Source organism: Ruditapes philippinarum, unplaced genomic scaffold (assembly GCF_026571515.1).
Source record: "Ruditapes philippinarum isolate M1 unplaced genomic scaffold, ASM2657151v2 ctg2919_1_1_1_1, whole genome shotgun sequence".
Taxonomy (NCBI): domain Eukaryota; kingdom Metazoa; phylum Mollusca; class Bivalvia; order Venerida; family Veneridae; genus Ruditapes; species Ruditapes philippinarum.
The window spans coordinates 20,554-41,149 of record NW_026866021.1 but is presented as its reverse complement, the minus strand read 5'-3'; the positions used below and the strand labels follow the sequence as shown (position 1 = coordinate 41,149).

Below are 20,596 nucleotides of genomic sequence, written 5' to 3'. Positions count from 1 at the left end.
GACTTTCTGTTGAAACCATAGACACTTAAAGCACCTCATAGCTATCCCTAAATTCAAGTGACTTGCCATAGCAACCATGAATTTCCATAGCCACCAGTAACTTTACATAGCAACTACTGATTTCCATAGCAACCAGTGGCTTTCCATGGCAACCATGAATTACATAGAAACCATTGGCTGTCGTCAAAAGCAACCAAAGACCTCTTTAGCAACTAGTAGCATTCCATAGCTACCAACACCTTTCAATAATAACCATTTATTTTTCATAGCAACCATTGACTTATATAGTAATATTGTAACCATTGAATTTTCATAAAACCAGTGTTTTATATAGCAACCATTCACTTAATAACACCATTAATTTGACATAGCCACTATTAACGTTCCATATCAATTATTGACTTTCCATAGTAATCAGTGCCTTTTCATAGCAACCTTGACTTTCCATATCAACCGAAGACCAATAATAAAACCAGTGACTTTCGATTGCAACCATTGATTTCCATTGCAACCAATGACTTTCCGGTACAACCAGTGACTAATATTGCAACCATTGACTTTCCATAGTAACCATTGACTTCAATAGCAACCACTAAATATTCACAGCAACCATAGACTTCCATAACAACCGATGACGTTATACAGCAACCATTGACTTGTCATAGCAACCACTAACTTTCCAAAGCTACCATTGACTTTCGAAGGCAACCAATGACTTCCACATAGCAAACACTTAATTTCCATAGCAACCGATGATTTTCTACAGCAACCATAGACTTTCATAGCAAACAGTGACTGCACATTGTAATTAACGACTATCATAGCAACCATTTACTTTCCATAGCAACCATTTATGTTTCATTAACATCATTGAATTTCCATAGCAACCGTAATTCCCATAGCAACAAAATGCTTTCTATAGCCACAAGTGACTTCAAAGCAGCCATTTACTTATCATAACAAACTGTAAATTCCCATAGCAACTAGTGACTTCCATGGCAAACTTTGACTTTTTACTTAAGAATCAGTGACATCTATAGCAATCATTAACTTTCAATAGCAACGAGTTTGCCATTGAAGTGACTTCAAAGGAAAGCACTGATTTTATATAGCAAATGACTTCTGTAATAACTATTGTTTTCCCTTAGCAATAGCAACCCCAGTAAATGTTTTCAGATACACATATAAACTTTGTGATATCAGATAAAGATTTATTTGTTATACCGGCTTTCGTTTATAGTTAACAATATCACTTTTTCCTTGCCATTACGAATATTTATATATTCAGGAATATAAGAGACATGATGTGCGTACATGTTACGCATTTTTTTTTAAAGAAAGATCCAATAGCTGGGAGTTTGTCTAAAGGTCAAAACCTCTAGCAAAAGAGATGTTTGCTTTTAGAGAATCTTATAAAATTATTTGAATATATTTTCAAACTGTTTATGGTAATTAGCATGAATCTGGGGAAATGCTATGTTTAACAAGGGCTTAAACAAATAAATTAATGATAATAACATGGTCTCTTTACTTAGTATCATTATGAATTTTACTTTACTAAAGTATACCTTTTCAGGCTAAAACTTAGAGAACAATACGCACAAAAGATTTTAAACAAAACAAGAATTACTTCAACCAAACCGTAAGTATTTTATGTACCTATACTCATTGTCAATTGTAAAACAGTAAGTGCTAAACTAATGCACTGACCTTTTTTTAAATATATTTAAGCAAATTGGTCTGAAATGGAAGGTTTGTAATAACATAGACAATCATGTAAATGATGTTTAGTATTGTATGTGAAAGAATGACCTATTGATGTTTTTTGAACATGTGAGAAACATGATCCGATTTTATATAGAAATACATGTAGATGTATAAACATGTACATAATATATTGTCCTAGAAAAATATTATTTCTCGTCATATAACTTTTCATACTTAATATAACTTAGAACTCATGTTTTAAAGAAATATTTATAAGATAATTCAAATAACACATTTCTATTACTTTTATCAATATCTGAAGCATTTATGGTAAATGTTTCTATTGTAGACCAGCCCATTTTAAATTGTAACACGACCACTGTTTTTAATCATAGGATATTTTAATTTAGTATTTTATTCAAATAAAACAGTTACTTGTCCAAAGTATGTGTGATATTGTTACTTATACCAGCATATACCGTTAAAGGCTAAGAACATTTAATAAATGATAATTGTAACATGGTCTCTTACATAATTATTTTTTTTCCCCAATAATTATGTATTGTACAAACCTCAATATATCTTTTTCAAAAGACTGCTTGCACAACAAGACAATTCACGAATAGGAAAATCAGAAGAAGAAAGAGAAACCACCACCGATCCGTAAGTTGTTCATTGATGCTTTAATTGCCCCAACCTTTTTGTTACCAATACTTAAAAAGCGTGCTAAACTGCTTCCTAGCAAATGATGTCTTGTTCTTTTTCTTGTTCCTTTTGTCTCCTCAATACATCAAACTGTTAGTTTATTTGAAACCGATCACATCAGTTGGAAAAATGCATTTGGCAAATGTCTTAGTCAAGTGGCACACATGCATTAACAATATTAATAACCCCCAGTGACCTATGGGAAATTAACATTACAAAAAAATACAAAATTTTAATCACATGGTAGACTTGAATTAACAGTAAAAATAACTCCCCGTGGCCTATTGGAAATTGATATTTTGGTAATAATATAACATAGTTGGAGTACTAGTATTAATCTCTTATGACTTAAACCAATAAATAAATGATAATAACATGGTCTGTTATTCAAACTTCTTATCATTATTATTTTTACATAATAACTAAAATATATTTTTTAGACAAAAACGTGTAAAAGATTTGGATCAAAAGAGTTCGCCCGAACACGATACTTCCACCAACCCGTAAGTATTTCAATGCACATTATAGCATAAAAATCAGCTATTTTCACCTCTTTTGCCCGTGATTAAACGAGACCAAAACCATGTGTTAACAGAATCACGCGCTCTTGTTATAGACCGCTTTTACCTATGCGCAATACATTATAAAGGGCCCGGTTAACAACAACAACAAAATAAATAAATAACAAATAACAAACAAACAAAGCAAAACATAAATGGGCGCCGATTTGGCCTATTTGCCAAAAGAGTCATGCTGTCTTGATATAATGACATTATGAATCGCAGCAACCAAGTGCATATGCCGGAAATACGGCATATAGACATCGCCTCTAATTTTGGTTGTCACCCTTTCTATGAAACGGAATATCTGTCATTCAGTTTAACTCTCCGATTAACTAATAAAACATGATTACAGAAAATAAAAGAGAAAATGTTGTTTTATTGTTATCTATTTTGACAAATGCTCTTTATATTTCTGTTCATACTTAATATCACTTAGAACTCTTATCAACGTTTTTTTTTTCAAAGAAATTTATATTAGATAATTTAAATAATACATTTCTATTACTTTTATAAATATTTGAAACATTTATGAAAAATGTTACTATTGTAGATCAGCCCACTTTTAATTGTAACTTTATTTAAAAACGACTACTTTAATACGGCAGATGAATGTTGCACATCGTAAATATATTGTTTTTAATCATGGGGTATTTAATTAAGCATTCTATTCAAATAAAACAGTAACTTGTCCAAAGTATGTGTGATATGGTTACTTATTATAATTACAAGTACCAGCATATACCGTTAAAGACTAAGAACATTTAATAAATGATAATTGTAACATGGTCTCTTACATAATTTTCCTTTTTCAATAATTATGTATTTTACAAATCTCAATATATCGTTTTCAAAAGACTGCTTGCACAACAAGTTTATTCACGAATAAAACCAGAAGAAGAAAAAGAAACCACCACCAATCCGTAAGTTGTTCATTGATGCTTTAATTTGCCTCACCTTCTTTGTTACCAATACTTAAAAAGCGTGCTAAACTCCTTCCTAGCAAATGATGTCTTGTTCTTTTTCTTGTTCCTTTTGTCTCCTCAATACTTCAAACAGTTAGTTTATTTGAAACCGATCACATCAGTTGGAAAAATGCATTTCGCAAATGTCTTAGTCACGTGGCACACTTGCATTAACAATATTAATAACCCCCAGTGGCCTATGGGAAATTAATGTAGTGGGGGGTTTCCAACAATAAACACCTTGATATGTGTATATATGTTTATTCAATAAAGAATAAAACCTGTAACAAATAAAATAAGTATAAGAATCACATTACAAACAAATATAATACAAGACAAATACATTTCACAAAATACATATTACAGAATATTACACAACAATTCAAATTACAATAAAAACAATTTCACAAATAAATATATACAAATATACATACCAGGCTTGTAATAGAAGAAATCTAGTTGAATAAATATAGAGAGTACAAATATTTCTATAAAGAAATAAATGAAATAACTTTAATGAAAATGCAAAGAATGTGTTTCCACTTTGACTGCAATGAAAGGAGTGGTCAGTTACCAAGAAATATTAGTTATCCCAGAAACCAAATCCTCTAAAAAATAACTTGCATACCAAAACCAATCATCCATCACTCAACTTGCAAAAACCAGTTCAATCACTCATAACAAAAGGTACAAAGACAAACATGAACACATAACACCACAATAGATTTGGTTTGGCCTTAAAGGGAAATTATTACCGTAAACATTCTTAAAAAGAGAACTTGGCTTTAATTTAACTTATCTACACACTCCCCCCTAGTTAAAAAAATGACACCGGCATTTTCTTAAACAATTATTAATGAACCTGGATTTTATGAAAAAAAATAACATTATGATCAATTCGAAAAACAAAATGCAATTCACTGTATATTCATATGACGACATAAAATATATCATATTATTTAAGATATACTGCCTCCTATAAACTATTTTGCAATAGTTAAACAGTAAAATATAAAGAAATAATGCAATACAGTAGAGTTGTCAATTCTACTTGAAAATAAAAATACAAAGTATATACCTCCATTAGATAGGACCTATATGAAAATTTAAAAAGGACTGCATAAAAAATGATTTACAACATTATACAAACACTTAAACCCATTCTCCATACCTATCTGGTGGATGTATCACACGTCAAGGGCGTGGAATAGGGCGTGAAGATGAAACGGGCGTATGTACTGGAATGACTGGAATAGTCACTGGAGTACTTGGTCTACCTCACTGGAATAACTGGTACACTTACTGGAGGTAACTGGAACACTTACTGGAGTAACTGGAACATTTACTGGAGTAACTGGATATTACCGGAGTAAACTGGAACAACTTACTGGAGTAACTGGAATACTTACTGAGTAACTGGTACACTCACTGGAGTAACTGGGACATTGTCTGGGGAATACGTCGCAGGATTGGGGTGAATCCTGGGAACAAATGAAGGGATAGAAATAGAAGGAGCATCAGAAGAATGTCCATAATCAACACGAGTATTGCGACTGCGAGTAACTGGAAATCTCCTCTGTGGTATGATGTATACACCAGATGATGATTTCAGAAGAGCTTAGAATCAGCATCATACTCTTTCTGTATAGGAACACGTCTAGGTTTTGGTTTTAGGCTTAAGATTCAACAGGTAAATCTGTATCTTCTTCAGGAATAGAAATAAATGGAAGAAGCATATTTCTGTGAAGGGTTCTGACAGGACCTTTTCGAGACTCAAGTTGTACTTTTATATACAGGTTGGTCAGGAAATGGTATGTCAATGATAACAAAGGGATCCTTCTCCACTTATCTGCCAGCTTCTGTCGGCCTTGAAGATTGACTTTTCGGACCAAAACAAATTATCGCCTATAACCAATTTGTTCTCGCGAAAACCTCTACGGTCTATTTGCTTCTTGTTTTGATCAGCCCGCTTCTTGGCAACATCACCAGCTAAACCGATAAGCATATTGAAGGCGTTCCTTCAAACGAGAAACAATAAGTAGTAGGAGAAAGATGTTCAGAGTTAGAAGGAAAAGTACCAGATAGGCATCAAACAGAAAGACGGGGATGCCCTCCAAAACATAAGAAAGTGAGGAGAAAAAACCTGTAGAAGAGTTTCTTGGTGGCGTTATAAAGCCTGAACAAGAGAAGGAACAAAATCTGCCCACTTAGATTTATGATCTCTCTGCCAGAGTACCTAACATTCTGAGAAGGTCGATTAAAATCGTTCCGCTGATGGATTTCCCATAGGGTGGAAAAGGAGTGGTTCTTGTCTTTCGAACATTTGCAATCTTGCAAAGTTCCTTGATGACTCGACTTTCAAAATTCCGCCCCTGGTCAGAATGCAGCTGCCTCTGGAAAAGAATAGTGGACAATAAAATGTTCATATAAGGTACGAGCAGTGTGGTAGTCGCCTTTTGATTACGGCAAGGCAATAGCCTTGGCATATCTGGTAAAATGGTCGGTAATGACCAAGACGTCCTCATACCCTCCTTTGGACTTCTCCAGCTTCAAAGAAATCCATACACACAAGTTGCATGGGTCTTGAAGTCTGGATTGGAACCAATTCTGCAGCAGGTACTACCGGTGTCTTTCTGCAAATACAACTTTTGCAACCTGAAATGCGACTATTAAAATCTGCCTCCATGCCGGGCCAATAAAAACGTTGACGAGCTAACCATAGAGATTTATCACGTCCGGGATGGCCAACATTGTCATGAACACCAGTAAAGCAATATTCCTATGAGAATAAGGAATAACAAGTTGTTGTACTTCTTCTCCATCCAGAGTGGCGGTACGATAAAGAACACCATCTTTAATAGAAGACGAGAGAAGTCACGAAGAAGAGATTTGACGTCTTTCGACATCTCCTCCCCCCTCGGACGAGAACCAGAACGTAGGATGGAAAGAACAGAAGATATATCAGTGTCTTTAGACTGTTCTACCCGCCCAATACCACTGGTCTGACTGCAGCTTCAGAAGGAAAAGATTCCTCATTGGCCATATGAGGGACCTTCATCTCCTGAGCAACATTCAGCAGAAGAAAGAGAGACAGAAGCAGCAAAGCACACTGCCTTGACAGCATCGCTGAAAAGTTGTGGTCGGCGAGATAGCCCATCACAATCTTGATTCTGTTTACCTGACTTATATATGATTTTTCAAATCATAGGCAGACAAAGCAGCAATCCAACGATGACCTGTCGCGTCCAACTTAGCAGAGGACAGGACATAAGTTAAAAGGGTTGTTGTCAGTAGAAACAAGAAATTGGTTGCCATAAAGATAGTCGTGAAACTTATCACAGACAGCCCATTTCAAAGCTAAAAATTCAAGTTTATGAGCAGGTAATTACGTTCACTACGTCTTAAACCTCTGCTGGCATAAGCTATGACATGCTCTGAGCCATCCTGCTCTTGAAGTAACACGGCCCCTAATCCAGACCCACTCGCGTCGATATGGACTTTAAAGGGTTTACTAAAGTCAGCAAAAGCAAGAACAGGAGGAGAAGTAAGTTTTTCCTTAAGAGTATCAAAAGAAGATTGCTGGGCATCACCCCATACCCATGTAGCAGTCTTTCTAGAACGCTTGGACTTAGATTTGGGAGAATTACCATGACCCTCAAGTAAGTCATTAAGGGGTTTGGCCAACTTTGAATAATCCTTAATAAATCTCCTATAAAAACCTGCAGTTCCAAGAAATGTCCTTAATTCTGCAATGTTCTTAGGAAACTGGCCAAAGAAGAAATAGCAGAAGTTTTATCGGGATCAGTAGAAATACCATTCTCAGAGATAACATGCCCTAGATAAGAAACGGACGTTTTTGAAAAATTCACACACTTAGAGCCTTAAGTTTAAGACCATGAGAAGATAAACGTTGAAAAAACATTTTCAAGCCTAACAATATGCTCCTCAAAAGTTTCAGAAAAGACCAAAATGTCATCAACAAAAACAAGACATTCACGCAAAAAGAAGGTCACCCATGGCACGTTCCATAACTCTTTGAAAAGTAGCACACTGAATTAACCAATCCAAAGGCAAGCTATTGAATTCATAAAATCCAAGGTTTACCAACAGAAAAAGCAGTATAGGGCTTTTGAATCTTCCTCCATCTCAACTTGCCAGTAACCACTGCGTAAGTCAAGTTTAGAGAAAATTTAGATCCCACTAAAAGGTCTACAGTGTGTCGTCAAAACGAGGAAGCATATAGGCATCTTTTCTTGTTTCTTGAATTAAGCATTCTAAAATCAATGCAGAACCTAAGTGAACCATCCTTTTTCCGAACAAGAACAACATTAGAAGAGAAAGGAGAGTCACTAGGCCTGATGCCACCGCAATCAAGCATATCCTTAAGGTGCTGCCTCACCTCTTCATACATTCCAGGGGGAATTTCCTGTAAGGCTGCTTGAAAGGGTGGTCATCATTTAAAATAATACTATGGCGTGTGAGATCAGTACAACCAATATCAGTTGATCCCTTGGAAAATACATGATTCCAATTGCCTAAAACTTGGCGAACACGCAGAAGTTGCTGAGGGGACAGATTCTCAGTATCAATATTCAAACCAAGAGAAGATAAATCTGGCTGTGAAGAGGTAGAATTCACACCATTTAGAAACAGAATGAGAAGAAGCAAGGTTGTCTAGCACTGTAACTTCATTAACCACACAAATGTTAGAATTTTCGGCTTAATAGTCAATGTCCTCGCAGTCAGATTACAGATGCGTACAGGCACCTTTGCATAACCGCTTTCATTGGACACTGAAACTATTTGTGGCCGAACAATATATAAAACATCTGCATCAGGGTTTTCAGTCACAAGTTTAGTATCACTAGAGACACCTCTAACAAGACCATTAACAGAAATAGACTCATACGGTGCAACTGTGATAGGATGGTCATTGGTAGATTGACTGTGTGAGGCTTACAAACTAAACTGTCAAATGCTGATTGGCCAAACTTGAGACAAATTTGAATCAGTAGATGAAAGTTACAGAGCCTGATAACATTGGTACCCAATATCACAGGACAAGATATGTTGTTGTGTATCAGGGACAACTAATACAGGCACAGGCAACTGAAGGTTTAATTCCGGTATAGCAATCGGAACTTCAATGTACCCTAAAATATCTAAAGATTGCCCATTTGCAACTGAAATGTCTAAATTGATATTGAAATCTGTCAAATTCAACAGTGGCGGTCTATTTGACAATGACAAATAAAATGAGTTTGATACTGATGAAACCATTGAGCCAGTATCAACTAGAGCTATGGCTGAAATACCATTAAATACAATATTGGCCTTATTGGAACATCCAATAATTCTATTAACAAGTGATTGCTTCTCAATAACCGCCTCTGATTGGCCAACAACAGAGGCGGACCCTAGTTTGGGTGAACCGCAGAAGATCCCTGTTGTGCAGCAACATGACCCTGTTGATTCATACCCTTACCACGGTTACGCCAACTGCGATTGGTATTGCTATATATGTGATGAGATGTTGCTTGAGGTGGTGTTTGATGTTTGAATGTATCAACTGGTGGTGGTGGTGGTGGGGGTGGTGGTGGAGTATAAAAACACTGAGAAAGAGGATCAGGTTGTGGAGAAAATGATAGAGAATCCACCTTTTGTAAAATAATATTTAATCTCCTATCGATACCAGACTGCAAACCTCGTAGCTGTTCAGAGAAACGCTGTTCAATACCCTTAAGTGAACTTTGAACGTAAGAGATAGATGCTATCTTTTTAAGAGAAATGTCATATTTAGGGGATAAAAGGCTATCATTTCTTCTTCTGAAAATAAGTACCTCTTCTCACTTGACTCCATGGTTAAAAAAAAATGAGAAAAAAATGAGCGGATAGAAAAATATAGACCCTGGGATTGAGTGGATAGATGAAAACAAAAGTCAATAAATAAATAACAGAAAATAAAAAAATAAAATAAAATAAGTGTTCAAAGAATAAGACACTGAAGCGGAAATATGGGTAAAATAGACCAGGGAAATACACCTAACTTATGGTGAAAAAACCAATAAGTTTATTTTAAATGAAACTCAATAATCAAATTTATTGATGTATTCACAAAATATTAAAAACAAGTACAAATGCTTCTATTTACCTGATAAACAGAATTGTTTTTAATTCAATACACCATTAAAAAAAATAATAAAAGGTAACTCTGTATTTTACCAAGTACTAACTGTACCAATATTAGTACCTTATTCACAAATTCCTGGTTTGAACCAGTACTGTTCAACAAAAAAATGATACCAAATAATTTGGTTCAGTACTGAGTTGTCAGTACACCAAGTGTTACCTGGATATTACATGTTCATGGGGATAACCAGTACTAAAATATTTCAATATTCAAACAGAATAATAATTACACATATAATAAACAAGTTATATTTGGGCAGATATGTCTCAAATAATTCCTGGTAAATACCAGTACTTATATATTAAATATTTCCTGGTTGTAACCAGTACTTACCTATCAATTCTCACAAAAAAAATAAAATAATTATTACACTGTAGTTCCTGGATGTAACCAGTACTTGAATGACCAGTAAAATACTTTAAAAAAAATGGGCAGTTCAAATTAAAATGTCTGGGAAAAAAAAAGGAATTTATTTAGCCAAAACAAAAAAATGTCAACAATTAATACCCTTAATCAATTACTAATTACCAATTACCATATGATTTGCCACTACTATGCCGTCCAACCAAATGACTTACCAATCAAACCAACGCCAAAAACAAAACAAACCGAATAAATCACACGACAGCACTCGCTTTCAAACAAAAAAATTCTTTCACGCGAATTGGTTCTGGGTGTTAATTTGTTAGTTAAGTAGAAAAGTACAGAAAGAAAGATAAGAAATAGAGTGTATATTATAATATGAATTCAATACACAATGTAAACAATAAACACAGTAATCAAGAGCCTTAAATTTTTCTAAATATCTTTTTCAAAGTAACAAAATAATTGAAAGACCCTATATTTCTTAAGTATCTAATTAAGTGTATCTATACTATATCAATTTTATTATATTGACCCAGATAACTAAATGTAAACCAATGTATATCAATTCAGTTAAACAAATTTATAATTGTAATTACACACACTAGAATAATATATACACAAAGATATAAAAACACATAACAAATAAACAGTAGCGTTTTTTTTTTTTTGTTTTTTAAAGATCTACCAAAAATATGAAAGAAATGTAAGTTTATTGTACTATACGAAATTTATGGCTTATCCGAAAATACCTAAAGAAATTTTAAAGATCGCGAAATTGTGTGACAAAATTACATTATCGGTGTTTACATAAAATAAATCAAATGACAAGTCCTATTTAATGAGAAAATCAAAAATTTACTTTAAAAGAAACTGAATTAAACCAAAAATCTACTTAATATATGTATAAATATAAAGAAATTTACCTTGTTATTAAATTTTCTGAAACAGGTCACACAAAATTTGGAATATGGGCCGAAAGTAGTACCTAAGTTAACAAAGAAAAATAGTTCTTATAAAAAATGAAAAATACCGCCCAAAAACAATGAAAATAAACAACAGTAAAATATCTACTTACATGATTATAAAAATTCCACAAACACAAAAATAAAAATCACAAAATATCACAGTTCAGAGTTCCAAATGTATAAATTCCTCCCGCGTCCTAGATATTGCACTTCCAGCTGATGTCTATTTACAAATAAAAGTTTATGTACATGTATTTCTGTCTAGATGTGTGGCGCGAAAGAGCTCTTATAAAAAAAATGGATGGGGTGGGGGTGGGAAATGGGGTGGGAGGTATACCTATAGGATGGTAGATCTCTTCTACTGCTGCCTTGGTTGCCGCGGTGAGGTCTCTGTGATCTTCCTGGTCCTTAGATTGCCATTGGATTCCCAGGTGGCCTCCAACCAGAAAAAACAGCTCGCCTGGCTCGTCTTCTGAAATCTCGTCGGGGAGCCAATTTGTAGTGGGGGGTTTCCAACAATAAACACCTTGATATGTGTATATATGTTTATTCAATAAAGAATAAAACCTGTAACAAATAAAATAAGTATAAGAATCACATTACAAACAAATATAATACAAGACAAATACATTTCAACAAAATACATATTACAGAATATTACACAACAATTCAAATTACAATAAAACAATTCACAAATAAATATATACAAAATATACATACCAGGGCTTGTAATAGAAGAAATCTAGTTGAATAAATATAGAGAGTACAAATATTTCTATAAAGAAATAAATGAAATAACTTTAATGAAAATGCAAAGAATGTGTTTCCACTTTGACTGCAATGAAAGGAGTGGTCAGTTTACCAAGAAATATTAGTTATCCCAGAACCAAATCCTCTAAAAATAACTTGCATACCAAAACCAATCATCCATCACTCAACTTGCAAAACCAGTTCAATCACTCATAACAAAAGGTACAAAGACAAACATGAACACATAACACCACAATAGATTTGGTTTGACCTTAAAGGGAAATTATTACCGTAAACATTCTAAAAAGAGAACTTGGCTTAATTTAACCTTATCTACATTAACATATACAAAAACATTTTTTAGTCACATGGTAGACTTGAATTAACAGTAAAAATAACTCCCCGTGGTCTATTGGAAATTGATATTGTGGTTATAATATTACTTAGGAGGAGTACTAGTATTGATCTCTTATGACTAAAACCAATATATAAATGATAATAACATGGTCCATTATTCAAACTTCTTATCATTGTGATGTTTACATAATAACTAAAATATATTTTTTAGACAAAAACGTGTAAAAGATTTGGATCAAAAGAGTTCGCCCGAACACGATACTTCCACCAAACCGTAAGTATTTCAATGCACATTATAGCATAAAATCGGCTGTTTTCACCTCTTTTGCCCATGTTTAAACGGGACCAAAACCATGTGTTTACAGAATCAAGCGCTCTTGTTATAGGCCGCTTTTACCTATGCGCAATACATTATAAAGGGCCCAGTTAACAAAACAACAACAACAACAACAACAAAATAAATAACAAACAAAACAAAACAAACAATGAACACCGAAATGGCCTTTTTGCCAAAAGAGTCATGTGGTCTTAAAATAATGACATTATGAATCGCAGCAACCATGTGCCTATGCCGGAAATACGGCGTATAGACATCGCCTCAAAACTTGGTTGTCGCCCTTTCTATGAAACGGACAGTTGTCAATGTAAACAAATATCTGTCGTTCAGTTTAACTCTCCGATCAACTACAGAAAATAAAAAAGAAAATGTTGTTTTATTGTTATCTATTTTGACAAATACTCTTTATATTTCTGTTCGTACTTAATATCACTTAGAACTCTTGTCAACATTTTTTTTCAAAGAAATATATATATTAGATAATTCAAATAATACATTTCTATTACTTTTTTAAATATTTGAAACATTTATTGAAAATGTTTCTATTGTAGATCAGCCCACTTTTAATTGTTACTTTATTTTAAAACGACCCCTTCAATACGACAGATGAATGTTGCACATCGTAAATATATTGTTTTTAATCATGGGGTATTTTTATTAGCATTTTAATCAAATATAACAGAAATGTGTCCAAAGTATATGTGATATTGTTACTTATTATAATTACAAGTACCAGCATATACCGTTAATGACTAAAAACATTTAATAAATGATAATTGTTACATGGTCTCTTACATAATTAAAGTTGTTGTTTTTTCAATATGTATTGTACAAACCTCAATATCTTTTTCAAAAGACTGCTTGCAGAACAAGACAATTCACGAATAGGAAAACCAGAAGAAGAAAGAGAAACCACCACCAATCCGTAAGTTGTTCATTGATGCTTTGATTTCCCCCACCTTCTTCGTTACCAGTACTTAAAAAGCGTGCTTAACTGCTTCCTAAATAAATTCTTGTTATTGGCCTTTAGAATATCATTATACATGTACAACACATTTCATGTTGACTTCATTAAGCCACAGAAATACAATTGATTTAATATAATTCTTACTTTCAGGAATAAAGACAAACTACTACCCAATGAAAAAGACATGGAACGTAGTAAAAAAATATTCGAAAATCGTCGTCATACTCATTGACGGGATTTCAAAGTATTGCTTTATTAATTTCAATGTTTAATGATAACAACGCAAGTATTACAAATAGCTCAGATCGACATCATTAGAATTTCATTTACTTATAAAAAGAATACAAATAAAGAAAAAGAAAAAAAATGATCAGCTAATATTTGCCCCGAAGCTTGTCCTTGTGAAACTTCAAATCATGAACTGGTTATGTCAATTATCAGCAAACGTCGTTAAATTATTTCTGTGATATTATTCAAGATATCATCGTTTGTATTATTTACCGGCGCCAGTGATGACAGATTCATAGTGATGGTGTTGGAAGTTAGTAGTGCAGTTGTTGTAAAGTTGGGTGCCATTTACAACAGTTATATAATCATTACATAATGTTGCACAATATTACTCAAGAAGTACAGCATATATAATCTTCATAATTATATATTTGTGAAGAAAAACTTAAACTTAGATTTAAGTTCATCATATCGAACATGCTTTGTTTTATTGACATTTCATTCTTATCATTCACTAGTTTAACGTTGATAATATGTGTATTAAATAACTTTGTAGAACTGATTGATACATTCTTTAACAGTAACTTATCATGGCGTAAGGCTCTCTATATACAATATGTAGAGTTCACTTATACTAGCGTTTAAAACTTAGTGAGATACATGTTATTGATTTAGCATTTATTATTGTATATATGTTTAGTTGATATTAGTAACTAGTTTTATTGCTACAAATATTTTGTAAAACTTTATTATTTATAATCATGGTCAATGATGCTGCTGCAAAATTTTCCATAAATCATAATCTTTTAGGATAATTAGGAAGATCCTTAAAATTGGATAAAATTCCTTGACCAATCAGAGTGGTTTTGCATTTTACTGGTTCCACTAAAGTTCTGTTCCCAGTAGTGTGCATAAATACAGGAACTTTACGCAATTTTCACATTCTGCTGCTAATTTTTGAAGAAGTAACATCTCTAAAAGCTCTTTAAGGTTAGCTGCTTAATTATTGAATATATGTTGGCACTTTGGCATTTAAGCAAACCTTGGAGATTATCTAAATTCAATGAAATATTTTTGATAAATTTGTAAGTACACATGTAATTTCAAATTTTGATAACTCTTTACAGAATTAATTTAGATTAATTAATATCTTTTCTTTGTTAGAAGTGGCAACTATCTTGAATTGTTAGATCTTTATTTTTGTAAATATCGATTAAAACAGAGCTTGCTACTATTCAGATTTATGGGCTGTCGGCCTTCAGACTTTGTAGATGCATTGGTCTTGGCCAGGAGATGACCCTTAATAATTCTGGGGTCAGGGAAACAAAGGTCAAGGTTGCATTGACCTTGTATTTCAAAATGGTTTCTATCAATAACTGAACAACCCATGGAAATTTGACCTTCAAGCTTTAAAGATGCATTGCTTTTGGTCAGAAGATGACCTCAATGGATTGTTTGGCGTTAAGGGGTCAGAGGTCAAGATCATATTGACCTTATAGGTAACAACGCTTTTGGATCAATATCCCAACTCATGGGCCCTTTACCTTCAAACTTCACAGGTGCATTGATCTTGGCCAGTAGATTTCCCCTATTGATTTAGGGTCAAAGGTCAATGTCATATTGAACTTGTATGTAAAGACTGTTTCTGACAAATAACTCAACAACCCAAGTTGCCTTGGTTGATATTTTTTTATTAAACTAACAATCCTTTTGGTAATCACATTTTAAGGTCTTAAGTAATTTAACAACTTGGCTGTCATTAATGAGGCCTACATAAATTATAAAATTTATGCATATATTACTTAGTAAGATTTGAAATAACTTTGTCAAAAATTGCTGCATGCAACCTATTCGGTCACAATTACCTAGTGAATAGTCATGACCAGTAATTAACCCTGATAGATTGTTTGGTCACTAAGTCAAAAGTCAGTCATAATTAACTGATCACATGACTAAATGGCTGCCGATAGGGGGCATACATGTTTTACAAACATATCTTGTTTTATTCATAATGCACTTAATTGCACTTAATAGAGAAAATTTGATTTATAATAGACGATTGTATAGATTAGCTAAGAGGAGAGCAAAGACAAAATATCATTTAGCTCAAAAGAATAAAATGCATAATTTATCAAAAACTTCTCCGAAATTGTTTTGGAAGGAAATAAAAAAGTTTAAAAAGAAAAGTCCCGATTGTAAAGTGTCGAGTGAAACGTTTTTTTAACCATTTTAAGAATTTATTTAATAGCCAAAATGTATTTTCAAATGATGATGTTGAACAGTGAATTAATAGTGATAATGTTATATTACAACAAGTTGATATGCTAGATAAAGAAATTACAATAGAGGAGGTATCTAACGCTATTTCTTCGCTAAATAGGAATAAAAGTGGTGGTTATGACTTACTTTTACCAGAAATATTTATTGAATGTAATGATTTATTATCTGCAATTTTAAGTAAAATTTTTAATCATATTTTCACAAGTGGATCTTATCCAACCTCATCGAATAAAGCAATTATTGTACCTGTCCTGAAAAAAGGGGATCCCGGTGAAGTAAATAATTATAGGGGTATTGCGCTTACAAGTATTTTTTCAAAATTTTTCTCAGTAATCCTAGATAATAGACTTCGAAAATGGTCAGAGGTCAATAATTTATTAACAGATAATCATTATGGATTTAGGAATAGTAGAAGTACTATTGACTGCATATTTGTACTAAATTTTATTATTGATAAGATAATTAAACGTGATAAAAAGAAATTGTATACTGCATTTGTAGATTTTCGCAAGGCATTTGATTTAACATATAGAAATGGTATTTGGTTCAAATTAATTGACACTGGTGTCTCAGGTAAAATGTTAAAAATTCTAAGAAGCATGTATGAGGGTGTGAAATTATGTGTACGTAATAATGGCTCACTAATTGACTTTTTTGATAGTTACATGGGCTTGAAGCAAGGGGAGCCATTATCTCCCTTTTTGTTTATTATGTATATTAATGATATGCAAGATCACTTAGCTGACGATAGTATAGATGTTTTTACCATTGAGGAATTACAAATTTATTTGTTGTTGTTTGCAGATGATACTGCTTTATTTTCTTACTCTGAACAAGGTTTACAAATTCTACTTAATAAATTGTATAATTATTGTAGGAAATGGGGTATTGAAGTTAATTCAGATAAAACAGTTGTAATGGTTTTTAGACAAGGTAATAGACCTTCAAATATATCGCTTAAGTATGACAATAAAATTTTAAAACAAGTTAAAACATTTACTTATTTAGGAGTAACGCTATCATCTAATGGAAGTTTTTTTTCAAGCTCAAAAATCATTGTCTGTCCAAGCTTTAAAGGCTCTTTATTCTTTGAACTCACTTTTTGATAATGTTAATTTAGATATTGAAGATAAATTAAAACTCTTTAATTCAATGGTATTACCAATTTTATGTTACGGATCTGAAATATGGGGTTTCCATAAATCTCCGGACATAGAACGTGTATACTTAAAGTTTCTAAAACAAATACTTGGTGTTAAACAACAAACATGCAGTACTGCAGTTTATTGAGAATTTGGTGTATTTCCTTTATATGTAGTACGTAAAATTAGAATAATTGAGTTTTGGTATAAAATTAAAAATATGCCTGACTCAGCTATGAATCAAGTTGAATCAGAGTATCATTTTTTGTTAATATGTCCTTTTTATAGAGAATTACGTTTAACTCTTTTAGATAATTATTATTACACATGGCCTAATATGAATAAATTCAATAAGCTTATGTCAACAACCAAAAGATCTGTTATAATAAAACTTGCAAAATTTGTCTATCTGGCTTTAAAGAAGAGAAACGAGAGTGTTGTTGTATAATGAAATATGTATTTCTTTAAACTTTTTTTCATATTTATGCTGTATATTATTAGATATGTTAAATATGACATGTCTTGTATTGTATATGTTTATGTGTACTTAAAACTGCCCATCTTTAGTTAAAACATGAACATGAAACATGAATTATATATTTTCATACTTTTCAATATTATATTACTTTTGTTAATATAACCGCCAATTATGTGTGGCGAAAAACATGTATATATGTTTATGCTAATAAATACTTTGACTTGACTTGACTTGACTTGACTTTATTCATAATTGAAGGGACAGGTAAACGTAATGACAATGCTTGCATGTTGAAAATAATAAATATAAATACAAATGGGGCGTCCGTTATTGATTATATGCTAACAAAAGAATGTAACTTTAACAAATTATGCAATTTTACTATTAATTCATTCAATGAATTTAGTGACCATGCGGGGGTGTTGTTTACATTGAGGTGTAAGAAACGCATGGATGAGATTAAGGTTAAAAATGAGGACAGGTATAAATGGGACGAAAAATACAAGAGTATATTTAGGTCACAGCTTATTTCAAGATTACCATATTTCAATTGTTTAACAATTAATATTGATAAAAATAGTAGGGATTCTGTTAATAATGCTATGAATAATTTTACTGATGTATTACATGAGGTAACAGATCCATTGTTTTCTAAATCATATGTATATAATAGTGAGTCGTTTTTTTCTGACCAGTCTGTCATAAAAAAGGCCGACTAGTTTGATGTCGAATGCTCAAGGTCAAGAAAGAGATATGTAGAAGGTTTACGCATTTTTAACAGCAGAGTAGGAAAATTTGTTGTCATTTGAAAAAGATCTACAAAGATTTGTGCAGAAAAAAGAAGTATATTTTTTAACAAAAGAAAATGAATAATATTGGAAATTTATTTCACGCTAAACCTTAAGTTATTGGAATTATTTTAAACGCAAAATTAAATTTACACACGACATATCAATTGAAGAATTTAGTTAATATTTCGCATCGCTAGGAAGTGATGAAACACGAGATAGAAATCCTGACGCAGAAAATTTTTGTACTATTCATGATTTTAATAATATGGATTGTAGATTTGAAGAATTAGATAAAACAATAACTGTTCAAGAAATTTATAGCGCTGTTAAAGAACTTAAAAGGGGAAAAGCATTTGGTAGTGATTTTATTTTGAATGAATATTTGATTGAAAGTGTTGATATTTTAGGGTCGCATATTTGTGATGTTTTGAATGCAATTTTAGATTCTAGATATTTTCCGGATAAACGGATGAAAGGTGTTATTGTACCATTACATAAGAAAGGTGATAAGAAGGATGTTATCAATTATAGGGGTATTACACTAGTTAGTTGCTTTTCTAAAATATTCACTATAATCTTAAATAAACGTATCACGTCCTTTTGTGAAAATAATAAGGTTATATCTGATGCACAGTTTGGATTTAGAAAGGGTTAATCAACTGTAGATGCTTTATTTATACTGTTAAATATAGTGCAACATTATCTAAATGAAAATAAAAGATTATATTGTGTATTTGTTGATTTAAAAAAAAATGTTTTGATACTATATATAGAATTGCATTGTGGATGATATTGTATAACTTAGGAGTACAATGTAAATTATAAAGAATTATAAGGGACATGTATACTAAAGTTTAATCTTGTGTTAGGTCATGTAACGATTATTCCTCGTATTTTGAGTATGCTATAGGCTTAAGACAAGGGAGATAATGTCTCCAGTACTTTTTTCTCTATTTGTAGAAGATCTAGAATTGTTTTTACAGGAAAATACAAGAAAAGCATTGATGCAAAGCATCAAAGGGCGTCCAAGCAAGAAATGCAGAAAGTGAAGATGAACTAGTAGACATATAAACTTTATAAACTTTTCAATGGTTAATTGTTTTTTACCAGAATGAACGGACGAAAGACATTGTTCATTATGAACTTTGATTGGCATGCTAGAGATTAGAATATTACTTGTTATTTCTTTATGATCGTGATTATTAATAGCAACGGATATACATGTATACAATCATTTGTAATCCATATGTGTAACGCATGATCAACACCACACTTGTGTAATTGTCCCTTATTATGTTATCGCTATTAGCGAAGACCCCCTCTTGAGGTATCTGTTCACACTTAGTAAAAAATATGACACTGGTTAATATTACCATGTTGATCATGTTGAGCATAATTGTTTATTATACAATAATTGTAATATCTATTTTAATATAAAAAATACAGACTATATGAATATTGTTTAACCTCTCTTTTTTGTGTTTTATGTGCTATTTTAATACTAAGTTTTTACGTCCACTTCTCTTTTTTTTAATAAAATAGTTAAATAAATTTTAAGAATTCAATTGTCATATTGACCGACGATTATAAGTCAAAACTTAACTGGAAAAAGTCAGTAAATTATGGTTAATCATTCAATATATAATATTGTTTATTCTTAAACCATGTACATGTACATTTGTATTTTTTATCATTTTCTAAAGTATCAATCAATTGAATAATTCATAAAATCTAATTTGTAACTTTGAATAATTCCTCGGCATCTTTACTAAACACGAATAACAAATTAAATAAAATGTTTCAAAGTT

General features: G+C 32.1%; 1 protein-coding gene across 1 annotated transcript in view; it reads left to right on the top strand.

Moving 5' to 3' along the window:
• Window positions 1-18,222, top strand: part of LOC132731019 (uncharacterized) — a 47,045-nt gene extending 28,823 nt beyond the window's left edge. The window contains exons 6-11 of the mRNA XM_060717119.1: window positions 2,302-2,370; window positions 2,853-2,915; window positions 3,830-3,895; window positions 12,777-12,839; window positions 13,759-13,827; window positions 14,020-18,222. Coding sequence (XP_060573102.1) covers window positions 2,302-2,370; window positions 2,853-2,915; window positions 3,830-3,895; window positions 12,777-12,839; window positions 13,759-13,827; window positions 14,020-14,101 — 412 coding nt within the window. The 3' untranslated portion in view covers window positions 14,102-18,222. The remainder of the gene's footprint in view (window positions 1-2,301; window positions 2,371-2,852; window positions 2,916-3,829; window positions 3,896-12,776; window positions 12,840-13,758; window positions 13,828-14,019) is intronic.
• The last annotated feature ends 2,374 nt before the right edge of the window (window positions 18,223-20,596 follow it).